Source organism: Vanessa tameamea, chromosome 2 (genome assembly GCF_037043105.1).
Source record: "Vanessa tameamea isolate UH-Manoa-2023 chromosome 2, ilVanTame1 primary haplotype, whole genome shotgun sequence".
Taxonomy (NCBI): domain Eukaryota; kingdom Metazoa; phylum Arthropoda; class Insecta; order Lepidoptera; family Nymphalidae; genus Vanessa; species Vanessa tameamea.
Window position 1 is genome coordinate 10,461,676 of NC_087310.1, and position 12,026 is coordinate 10,473,701.

Genomic DNA, 12,026 nt, shown 5'->3' on the forward strand with positions numbered 1-12,026 from the left:
CTTCTTTCAGCAACCTCTTCGTAAATGACGTGCACAGGATTAAAATGATAATACAAAATATCTTTATTGTAACTTAGCTACTGAACTGTTTATGTATCTAAATTTTATTTTAGATTTGTATTAAGTAAGTAAGTTAAGTAAATATGTAAGAATTTTTACATTGGTTATTATTTTAAATCAATTTTGTGGGAATTTTAAAGAGCGACCTTTAGTACGAATTCGGTCATGTTCGAATACGAATTTCCACCAGCGTCCTTTCTGATCATTTTATTTCGGTTGCTTTGAAATAAATTCCTAGTTTTTATACATTTCCGGAAAGCTAAGTAAACGATTATGTTTTTAAAATAATATGCAGAACAAGTTTCATAATATTTTTTTTGTTTTTCAGGCATATTTGAAGGAAAAAAAAAATTAAAATAATATCGTTTTACGTCTCGCATTTTTAAATTTGGACCGATAATTATTGTTTAAATATTGAAAAATATCCAGTGTTTAATCGTTTTTATAAATCAGAAGAAAAAAATAGATTTTAATTGATACTTTTTTTTAATAAATTTTTGAAGTTGCATTTTTGACTTATTTTGAAAAAATCTAAAAAACGCGATTACTCAAAAATGGTTCACTTTTGCACGATGCATATGGGGGTTAAAATTATTGCAAATAGTCACCCCTATTATCTCCTAACGGGAATACGTCGAATTACCAATAACCCTGTATATAATACAACACTATTCTAAGTTATGTATATTTACTTTAATTTAAAACCGATAACAACTTCGTTGGCGTTCAAAACGCAATTTTTTCAAAAAATCATATTGAATATCATAGTTTATCTAACCTCTCGATCAATGATATCGCATCAAATCAATCAAATATTGTTTAATTCTAAATAATGTCAAATTTAAATGCAATTCGTAATTTAAAACGAGTATTGACTATCAGATTAGTCATGAAATCTTCAGCTTACAAAAAACACAAACAACAACTTTGAAATATTTGTTATTAATTACAATTATTGTCAAAAATGTTTGGAATTTAATATGAAAGTTTAAATGCATTATACATGTAGTGCATATGATTACATAATATATTATTGTCTAAAAATAATTATATATAATGTATCTCTATTAACTTATATAAATGTATACTGAATAAACTTCTTTTATCACTTCTCCTTCTTGTACATTTCCGCCAACTCTTTGACAATTAGTCGTTCTCCTCCTTCCCACAAAATGTTTGCCAATTTACCTAGCGACCCATCATCATCATTCCTTATCCAATCCAATAGAAGCTTATAACGAGCCTTAAAAGTAAAAAATAAATTATTAAAATCATTATATAAAAACAGTGATTTGAATCATTATATAAAAAAAGTGAAATTTATTTATTTACACAAAGAATATTTAATTTAGTGAAAATAAAAATGCAACATGATTTATAACAAATGAGATTCAACATGCAGCTCTATAACAATTGTTTTCAGTAATAAACTAAATACGTCGAATATAATCCGGCTCAAAGGACCAAATATTGAAACCCAATAACAATTCTAATAGCTATTAGACGTATGCGCAAAATAAAAAATAAAGCTTGCATTATTTTTATTTGAAATAGTTATAAAGACGGACCAACAGTAGAAAGCCATTGGTGTGAAAAAAGAAATTTTAACCTTTCTTCAATGCGACGATCTTGCACAAAGCCACACCAACAATTGTTTTTTTTAATATCGATAACATTAGTCATTTAGTAGAGAACTGAATGTGAATCTGAAGCTCCTACTTATTATTAAGTGTAAGATCCTAGTTAAAGTTTCAAAAGAACACACTACTCAATATAATTTGCTGAGGTTTTGTTTGTGCAAACATATTTAATTTAATTGCTCTAAATGTATAACTATTAATATACTTACTTCAGAAACTCCGTGTTTTGCCATGTCAATTTCAGCAGTTTCTATCTGTCCTTGTTTGTATCCCAATCTTCTGAAGAAACTATGCCAGTTTTTACCAAGATTCTTGGATATGTAATCTATATACTCATGTTCAGCCTAAAATATCATATATATTGTAATAAGTTTAATATGAGAAATAATAGGCCTCCTCTCCCGTTGAGGAGAAGGTATGGAGCATATTCGACCACGCTGCTCCAATGCGAGGCCTTAGCCCAGCAGTGGGAAATTTACAGGCTGATTATGTATTATGAGAAATAATATAAGATAGCAAAACATCCTCTTAAAATATTATTATACTAGCTGTTACCCGCGGCTTTGCTCGCGTAGAATAATAATATATTTACAAATTAACTTAAAATATTACGTTAATGTAAGACCTCTTTGTATATCACATGTGTGTGGTGTGTATTTCAGCCCTTAGAGTAGAATATCCAGAAACGCTTAAATGCGAATCAACTCATTTTTAATCGGTAGACCAAAAATAAAATGTCATGCTACTAACTTCAAAATGACGGACTTCCACACTAAACTGTATACGAAATGTCAACCCCTACTTTTTTCCTTTAGGCGTAAAATATCAAGAAACACTTAAATACGTATTTACTCATTTTTAATCAGTATCCCAAAAATAAAGTTTCATGTTTCTATCTTAAAAAATGACGGACTTCTATACAAACTTTCAACCCTTATTTTACCTCCATAGGGGTAGAATATGCAGAAACACTTAAATAAGTATCTACTTCTTTTTAATCAGTATCGCAAAAATTAAGTTTCATGTTTCTATCTTAAAAAATTACGGACTTCCATAAAAACGTTCAACCCCAGTTTCACCGCTTTAGAATTTCCAAAATTCCCTTATTATCGGGAGTCATGATATGTTAATTTATAAGTGTACAGCCTAAAATATAAGTTTTATGCTTCTCGTTTTAAAAATGACAATACTTTCAACAACTCCCTTTCATCCTCTTTTCAAACCTTTACAGCACTTTTTTCCAAATAAAAATTTGCCTATGTCTTTTCTCAAGCTTTAGACTATTTGTGTACCAAATTTCATTTAAATCGGTCCAGTAGTTTTGCCATGAAAGCGAGACAGATAGACAGACAGACAGAGTTACTTTCGCGTTTATAATATTAGTATGGATTAAAATACTTTTACTTTGATATCTCTGCTAATATTATAAATGTTTAAGTAAATCTGTCTGTCTGTCAGTGCTTTTTCACGACCACTGAAGCAAATTTGATGAAATTTGGTATGAAGTGAAGTCGCAGGAAACAACTATTTCCTGGTTAAGTAAGTTGCATCTAATTTGATTAAAAGTGTTGAATATTTTGAAGAATGTGATTCTAAGTCTAAAATTGAGGCTGACGATGACCCAGTTTCTGTGTAAGGCAATCCTTTCCAACCTAAACGAAAAAGTTTAGACTCTTCTTGAGGCATCTTCATTGAACATAGTCCGTGCGAGAGCCTCACAGCAAATTCTGGGAGGAAAATTAGCTTTTCATGAAATACTCAACAATTTTATGATGCCAAATGATATTTGGAGCCTTAAGTAAGATATAGGGGTCCATTAAAGAACTGCAAAGTATGTATAGACACTTAAAAAAAATTTACAGAATCAAGAAAATTTTTGAATTTTTTTGGAGGATGTAATTATGTTGAAGTTTTATTTAATATTTAATATTATTCTATACACTAGTTTTTACAAAATAGTTGAAATTTTAAATATGATGCCCTCATGCAACAAATATGATTTTTCATTTAATTTTGTACCAAATTACTCTTACCAATATTATTCTTCTTCATATTTGAGGCTCTTAAATAAAGTTCCAGAATTTATTTAATATTAAACCAAGAGTGGTCTCTAGGACTGCACACATGTAATTAAGGATTAATAAATAAATTTATAACAGAAACATTCTCTAGAAAACTTACATATTTGTTTTGAATGACTTTATGTAAGCTAATAATGTAAAAAAAAATAAAAAAAGAACTTTAAGTAGAAAAAAAAATAGGTTTTCATTATTAAACAAACCTGGTGTTTGGTCTCCATGAGTAATATGATGTCTTTAGTTTTTTCAATAGGCTCTTCATCGTCAGATTCAGATTTTGAAGTCTTTGACTTGCCAGTGTGACCATGGACTGGTCCCATATAGTATACAAACTCATTCCCACAGCGTACGTTTTTGGAGTTTACGATATTAATGACATTGCCACTCGCTGAGAATTTTGATAATCAAATTAATTAGAAAAATAATACTTAAATATACTTACTCATATATATAATTTAAATTTATCTGAACCACAATATTAAAGTATTGTATATATATTTTAAAACAAAAACATTTACTTGAATGAACATTTACTTTGAAAGAATTTTGTGTAAGCAATTGAAAATTAAGTGAGATTTTGACATTTGACAATTATGGAAGATAATGTTACCTTGAGTATTTACATTGCTGCTTGCATTGCTGCTTCGTCGGTCGTCTTCTTCAGCAAACTCAGTATTTTCTGGAGATGGTTCTGAGAAAGATTTTTGATACTTTGGTTTCTTTTTTTTCTTTTTTCGATCGTCTTGCTCAACAAATATTTCTTCCTGATTGGTGTAATCGACATTTTCATTTTGTGCCTCTGTTTCTGGTTCTGTTGTATTTCGTGGTGGACGAGGTACCGCATCGGATTTAAGATTTCGAAACATTTCAAATATTTTTGCACTAAATTTGCTAGTCATTTTTAATAAAGTCTTTGTTCAGTCAGGACGGTAAACAGCACCAAACGAAGGACAATAAAAATCCCAGAAGTGACGCAAGTACTCTTTGATAATATATTATTGAAACTTGAAAGTTGTCACAAGTTTGTTACTGTCAAGAATGTCAAATAAGTCAAATTCTTTGACAAGAAGAGTATATAGGTTGATATGTCAGAGACAAGACTCAATTATCGTCATTATGAAACGTCTAATTTCATATGGGTTATTCATAAAAAGCAAATCATTACTACAAGATTATTTATACCAACATTATAAATTAGTAAAATGTATTTGATTTTATGTAATATCTGAATCGAATGATCCAATTCCAAAATTGTTTTCTGTACTAGAAAGTTACAATATTACTGAGTGGTATAGGGTATGATCCGATGATATTATCTATATATATATGTAATATTCCGATATATAGATATGATATGGCGATTTGAACAGACACTCTGATCGACTGAACTGAACTACAGACTGTTTCCCAGACATTAAGTGTGGCTTTGCCGTTCATTTGGCGTACTGAGCGTACGGAGCGGCGCTATTACTCGTAATTCGAATTTCTTAATCAAAGTATGAACCTAGAGAAAGACATTTTAGTTGCGAGAAAACTATTTCCTATAAGCAATCTAGTACGGCGAATTTTAGTTCAAGTATAACGTTATACACACATGTACAACGTTATACTTAATATTACATGCTTATAATTGCGTTGGGAGACGGGCGGATGGATGACGGAAATTTACAAAGTGCTTATGAAGTCAACGCATTAAACGTTACTCCTAATAATATATGGCGTTTTTTTTTATCTTTGTAATGGAATAGGCGTTTGTCTCCCATCTCACCTGATGGAAAGTGTAGTTGAAGACGAAGGTGGTGCACGCCCATCCAAAAGAAACTTGTTCACTCTACTCTTAAAGGCTCCATAGTTCAACTCATCAGGAAAAATAGACCCAGGCAGGTCGTTCCAAATTTTGGCGACTCTCACCAAAAACGAGCTGTCAAGCCGTTTAGTTCGAATTTTGGGTATGTCAACAACATATGGATGTAACTTTTGCCTGCGCCTAGTAGTCCGATAAAGGAATGGAGATGGCTCAACCAGTTTGAAAAGATCCTTCGAGCACTCTCCGAAGGTTATCCTATAAAAAACCGATAAGCTGGCAACTCGACGACGATGCTCAAGGGTGTGTAGTCTGCTATTTGAGAGCTTTTCGTTGTTAATTAACCCACGGGCTCTTCGGTCAACTGAGTCCAAAGCTTCCCGATGATATTTGGCTGCACCGTCCAAGAGATGACTGCAGTGCTCCATGCGGGATCGAACTTGGGCAGTGTAAAGATTAAGCAGCTGTTCAGAGCTGAAGTACCGCCGAACCTTTGAAAGAATTGATAATTTCTTGGACGCCGCTTGTGCCATAAACTCAATTTGTTGCCCAAAGTTGAGATTAGAGGTGATGGTAATACCTAGAAGCCCTAGATGGTAAGTAATCGGTGAGGACACACTTTCGAAAGTGGGTGTTAAATCGAAGCTACTCTTTTTCGCGGAGAAAAGACACGCCTGTGTTTTGGAAGGGTTGAACTGGATAAGATTGGCGTCACCCCAATCGGACACCCACTGCATTGTCACATTCACCCGTTCAATCATGGACTCTCTCAAGGACCGCATTTCCTCTGGACTAGCTCGCGAGTTGGACACGTACCTCTCAATTACGGTGCTGTCATCGGCGTAGCTAATAATACCGGGTTTTAAAAGATCGTTTATGTGCAACAGAAAAAAGGTCGCAGAGAGAACAGATCCCTGAGGTACCCCAGCATTGATTGCCATTAGATCGGAAGAGCAGCCATCCAAAACAATTCGAATTGACTGTTCCCTCAGGAAGTCACATATCCGGTCGAAGAGCTCAGTAGGTATGTCGTATGCTGGAAGCTTACTAAGTAGTGCCTCGTGCCAGACCCGGTCAAAGGCCTTTGAGATGTCTAATGAAGCGGCTATTGCTTCACCGTGACCCTCCAAGGCCTCGCTCCAAAGGTGGGTGGCATATATTAGCATATCTCCGGTCGAGCGTCCCCTGCGAAAATCATATTGGTTATCACTAAGGAACTCGTTTGCTTCAAGATATGTCAGGAGACGATTATTTAAAATACGCTCCATAATCTTACAGATTATAGAGGTGATCGCGACAGGTCTGTAATTGGCTGGGTCTGCACGGCTTCCTTTTTTGGGAATAAGCTGAACATTAGCAAATTTTTCCAGGATCTTGGAACTTTACCAGTTTCTAGAGAGAGTTGGTATAGACGAGTCAGAACAGGAGACAAGTCGGGTGCACAACACTTCAGTACCACTGCTGGAATGCCATCAGGACCACTGGCCTTATTAACATCCAGGTACAACAAACATTTAAGTACCTCTTTTTGGTGGATTTTAACAGCGTTTATTTTAGGGCCAAACGGAGGTAACTGAGGTGGACACTTACCGTTGCTGTCCAGACGAGAATACTCTGCGAAGAGATTGGCAAATAAATTTGCCTTCTCCTTAGCGCTGTGGGCCAGGGATCCGTCAGGTTTGTGCAGAGGAGGCAGCGAAGAGCGACAGAAGTTTTTCTCAACCAACTTGGCGAGGCTCCAGAAAGTTTTGCTCCCTAAGGGAAAAGAAGCTAACTTTCCCCCTTTTCCCCGTTTTAAGAACAAATACAAAAAAATCAATCCAATACATTCATTAACTTAGCCACAGGACATTTTTTTACAATTCATTAATTTACAACATCCTATAAAATTATCGGAGATAAAATTACATAAATACTAACGGGTCAATAAGTAAAATAATAAGTACAAGATTTTTCTTTAAAGATTATAAATTAAATATTACAATGCAAATACTATCCACCTGACTGCTTATACTTGTACAATATAGGTATAATACAACTGGTACAATACAGTAAATATTTTATAATGTCTCTTAAACTAGGTACCTACTGGTCAGATTTACAAACTGTTAACTATTGGCTATTAAAACGGTTAAAGAAAGAATAAAAACTCTTTGACAAATAAATTTACATTATTACATTAGTAAACATTCGTTATTTTCCAATTTTTTAAAACGTAATATTTTTGATTTGAAATATCTAAAGGGTGCTTTGATAGTTGAGGTAAATCCAACTCGTATGCCGTGGCAGCAATTCTGCATGACGCTTTCTTCTCTTTCGCCGTTTAGCACCTATCCGATACACTCTACTTCCTTGTGTGGGAGAGTCGCGTGTAATAAGAAAAATATAGTTATTTATTTCAATAACGATAATGTTAAAATTTCATAATGCACAATTTTTACATAAAAGTTAGTAAATACTTCGGTAAGATCATTAAAAATATTTTATTTAAATAAGTATAATATGGTCATTCACGCCATCCGTTGCTTAATAGCTGAGTCGTCACTGGATAACTTTAAGTTCGCTATTCTACATTTGACTTGGAATACGTTTAAACGACAAGTTTAATTTAGAAAGCAAATTATGTATTTTGTGGCGTTAGTTACAACACGGGCAGCATTTATATAATATTTGCGTACGTCTATAAATGACCCTACCAAAATAACAAATAGTCATCTTATTCATAAGCTAAGGTATTTATGCCACTAATAAACAAACTATGTTGATATACGATCGTTGATGATGTAAAGTTATATTGTATCGATTCAATAAATTAATTAAACAAATATAAAAATTCGCCCGTTCTATAAATAAATACCAGATTTAATATTTATACAGACATCATTCTGGTGCGTAGCGTTGAAGTTAAAAGCTGTTTTTATCAAGATTATAAGGAGCAATGCATATCCTTCTTTATTTGTTAACTAGGTATTCAAATCTAAGACATTTTGTAAAAACGAGCTTCACGCACTCATATGCCGCAAGCCGACGACAGTTTAAATCGAGGGAAGCGACTTCGATCTTCGACTTCATGAATATACAGGGTTATTGGTAATTCGACGTATTCCCGTTAGGAGGTAATAGGGGTGACTATTTGCGATAATTTTAACCTATGAACCATAAGCGTAATATCTTAACGGTAATTAAAATGGGTTTAAGATGAAACATACTTTTCCTCTAGTATAGTCAGAAGTTTCTCTTGTAAAAAATAGCAGTTATGCAATCGCTAAAAACTCTCTTGGATAATATGGGGTTCAAATAGATATGCCCTTAAAATGTAGCTGAATCTTAATTAATAATGTTTAGATCGAAATATGTCCTTTAGTTAAACCAAAGGTCTCGGCTTCATGCATACTAATTTATTTTATAAATGCATAGTAACTGTGTCGAACTATCTGCCTGTTACGGTTTACAAATTATCCCCTAGAAAGGGTAATATGACGGTTTGTATGCAAGTTCTTCAATTTTGAAGTTGAAAAAGTACACATGAGTAAGCATAAGTATATTCTTTAAAAATAATCGAAAACCAAGGCAATGATAAATCAGCTACGGAAGTAAATATTTTGTATGTTATATCAAGGTAATTTTTACACTTGAAAGACGAGTACATTAAATTTATGTAAAAAGTTATCATCCCTAAAATTTTATTAACGGACTAAGTTGGCAAAAGTTGAATTGTCTACGAGGCGTAATTTAGAAGCTACAGTTACGCAAAGCTACGTAAGTTTTACGAATATATATAACAACAGAGTAAATGTATGAAGATGACAGATACTATTAGAGTTATAATAAGTAAATGAAAACGTTACTTATTTTAGTTATTATAATTAATAAAATACATTCTACGTAAGTAAATAAGATCTTTTTGAACAAAACCTGCGGCTTAAGGCGTCTGATTTGTAAGTAATTATTCTTTACAAGTTTGTTCTTGTTTTTTTTATTTAATATCAATCAGAAATTAAGTTATAGATATTACAACATTTTTTCAATTTATAGATACACAGCAAAATGGCAAATAGTCAATAGAGCGTGTTCAGTGTTACCACTAATATATACATTACAATTGTATAAGCTATTTTTGGACTATTTAAATCATAAAGTATGAAATAAATTGATGTTAAATAATGAAATCCGATACATAAGCTTGCTCCTAAAAATTTAATATCTTTAGTGATAATTCATCATAATCTTCGCAAAATTAGTCACGTTTTTTTCTAACTTTTCGTATATTTACCAGCGGGTCGTGTCTGTTTTAGACATTGTAGCCTTATTTTAATCAAAATTCTCTTTATAAAAAATATTAGCAGGAAGTGTCACTGTTGTCAAATTATAACATTGTAAATTTATTTTTATCACACGTATTATTAATTCATAAAAACAATGAGGAACAATGAAAGGAGCACACATTTTTTTATACCATCGATTTCTGATCTGATAAAATTAATAAAAATAGATTCAATTTATGCAAAATCTAATCCATGTTCAGGGAAAAATAGCCCTAGAAAAGGAAATATGCAACCGTGTCCGGAATCTGCAGACAAAGCGGGAGGCGATGCACCATCTCAAAAATGTACATGTCGGGTTCCGGAATCTACGAAATCTGCAAGTGACCGCGGAATAACTGGTGCTGGCGTAACAGGGTCACGAACTAGTTGCGTCTCTGAGAGAGGCAAAGAACATGCTCTTCCGGAAGGCGCATCCAATCCCAGATTGCTGCGATACATACACAATACTGCCCGATACAGAATACCGCAATGCTTCGAAGGTGCATGTGTATCACTTAAACAAAGTGCTAAGAATAATTGGGTTTTGGGACATTCTATGTCTTTTAGTTCGGTATCACCGGGAGGATACAAGGTACTGTTGTCATATGTGGATAAAAATAAGGAAATAGGGCTACCCTACTTCGTAATGGAGGCGGCACCAGGCGGTCAGATGAGTTGTGAACTTCGCGTAGGGCCAACACAAGGAACTAGGGCCACAGTAGTTGCACAATTGGCTGAAGCAGAGATATACAGCTTTGAAAGTATTTTGGATGCTTATTTTAATAACTTTACTGCATCTATTATTACTGTGAATAGAGAATTTATCGCCTTACATTATTTACAAGTAAGTGTTATTAATATTTCTAACGTTTAGAAACAATAAATATTAATTATTAATTATCTATATTCTATTTAAAATATATATATTATTAATATTTTGACTTTGAGAATTATTATAAATGCGTTGTAAAATACATAGTTATTGTCTAGATGATCTAGAAAAATAGTTCATTTGATTAACTTATTGCATATTTTCATAGGCCGTAACAAATAAGATATCTCTCGGTGCGGAACTGGTGGCGAGAGGCCAAGCCGTGGAACTGAGCTCGGCGTCCGGCGCGGCGCGCTGGGTCAGCGATGATCACTCCGTCAGCGCAACGCTAGGAAATAGAGGCTTAGATTTGTGCTATGCAAAGGCAATTAAACCTTTCCTCACAGTTGCAGCTATGTTGGAGGTAGTAAGATGGACTATATTTCTCTAATATTTATTAACTAATTTTAAATATTGACATTAGATCAATCTTAAAATATTTTTAATTAAGACATAATTATCAATACGTAAATTAATTGTATGTATAAATATAATTTACTTCGTTTATCATAATATTAAGGTATTTTTTTTTGCCGAGATAGTTTATTGGATAGGTTTTAACAAAAAGTCGCGGTTTTCAATTCGAGCGTGCGCCACGTTTTACGGGATCTAATTTGTGTTTATACTTATTCTCCTGCGTGTGACAAATAAAATTCTATAAAGTATTAACGTTTGGTATAAATTGATAATGATTAAGTTGCTTGTTTAGGTAGGTTTTGCGATACGTCGAGCAGTAGCGACATTGGCCTACGAGTGGCACACTGATCAATGGACAGTCCGAAGCTCGGTGGATTCCGACGGACTTGTTGGCGCCACGCTGCAGAGAGCGCTGGGGGGGAAGAACGCTCAGCTCGCTTGCGCTGTGTCAGCACTTCTCAACCATCCCAATGACAAATTTCGACTCGGCTTTGGTGTCACTGCGACTATTATTTAACCTTTACAATTAATTGATTTTTATTATTATTTATTGACAAATATTTCAATACGTGTATAAAACTGAATATTAATAATTAGTACCTTTAATTTTGTGTTTTAAAGGACGATACCATATTTTATAGATATTTATAATTTATTATAATTAACTTATTGTACTCTAGATTTTAGAAAAAATAATTTTCATAAATAAATATTTTTTCACAATGAAGTTTTTCCAATTAAGAATGGTGAATTAAAAAAAATACCTAAACTAAGTAGGTAAGTTGCACGTTTAAAAACAATAAAACTTATGATTTAAAAGTGATAATAATACAAAAATAATATTAATCTAAT

General features: G+C 33.1%; 2 protein-coding genes across 2 annotated transcripts; one reads left to right on the plus strand and one right to left on the minus strand.

Annotated features, from left to right (window-relative positions):
- Positions 1 to 753: 753 nt before the first annotated feature.
- On the minus strand, positions 754 to 4,774 carry LOC113401985 (uncharacterized). The gene is made up of 4 exons (XM_026642077.2): positions 4,389 to 4,774; positions 3,982 to 4,166; positions 1,910 to 2,044; positions 754 to 1,303 (listed from the first exon to the last, which is right to left on the minus strand). Exons 1-4 carry the CDS (start codon positions 4,675 to 4,677, stop codon positions 1,166 to 1,168), a joined length of 747 nt encoding a protein of 248 aa, XP_026497862.2. The 5' UTR covers positions 4,678 to 4,774; the 3' UTR covers positions 754 to 1,165.
- A 5,167-nt stretch (positions 4,775 to 9,941) lies between these two features.
- LOC113402000 (mitochondrial import receptor subunit TOM40 homolog) lies at positions 9,942 to 11,769 on the plus strand. Its single transcript, XM_026642096.2, has 3 exons — positions 9,942 to 10,730; positions 10,927 to 11,121; positions 11,467 to 11,769. Exons 1-3 carry the CDS (start codon positions 10,002 to 10,004, stop codon positions 11,689 to 11,691), a joined length of 1,149 nt encoding a protein of 382 aa, XP_026497881.2. The 5' UTR covers positions 9,942 to 10,001; the 3' UTR covers positions 11,692 to 11,769.
- The last annotated feature ends 257 nt before the right edge of the window (positions 11,770 to 12,026 follow it).

What these genes read in the sequence shown, in the direction of transcription:
- LOC113401985 (XM_026642077.2), bottom strand. Translation starts at nt 4,677, where the DNA reads ATGACTAGCAAATTTAGTGCAAAAATATTTGAAATGTTTCGAAATCTT. An exon ending in TCATGGAGACCAAACACCAG is followed by an intron (nt 2,045 to 3,981) that starts GTTTGTTTAATA and finishes ATGATATTTTAG; the next exon opens with GCTGAACATGAGTATATAGA. An exon ending in CAAAACACGGAGTTTCTGAA is followed by an intron (nt 1,304 to 1,909) that starts GTAAGTATATTA and finishes TTTACTTTTAAG; the next exon opens with GCTCGTTATAAGCTTCTATT.
- LOC113402000 (XM_026642096.2), top strand. Translation starts at nt 10,002, where the DNA reads ATGAGGAACAATGAAAGGAGCACACATTTTTTTATACCATCGATTTCT. An exon ending in TCGCCTTACATTATTTACAA is followed by an intron (nt 10,731 to 10,926) that starts GTAAGTGTTATT and finishes ATATTTTCATAG; the next exon opens with GCCGTAACAAATAAGATATC. An exon ending in CAGTTGCAGCTATGTTGGAG is followed by an intron (nt 11,122 to 11,466) that starts GTAGTAAGATGG and finishes TTGCTTGTTTAG; the next exon opens with GTAGGTTTTGCGATACGTCG.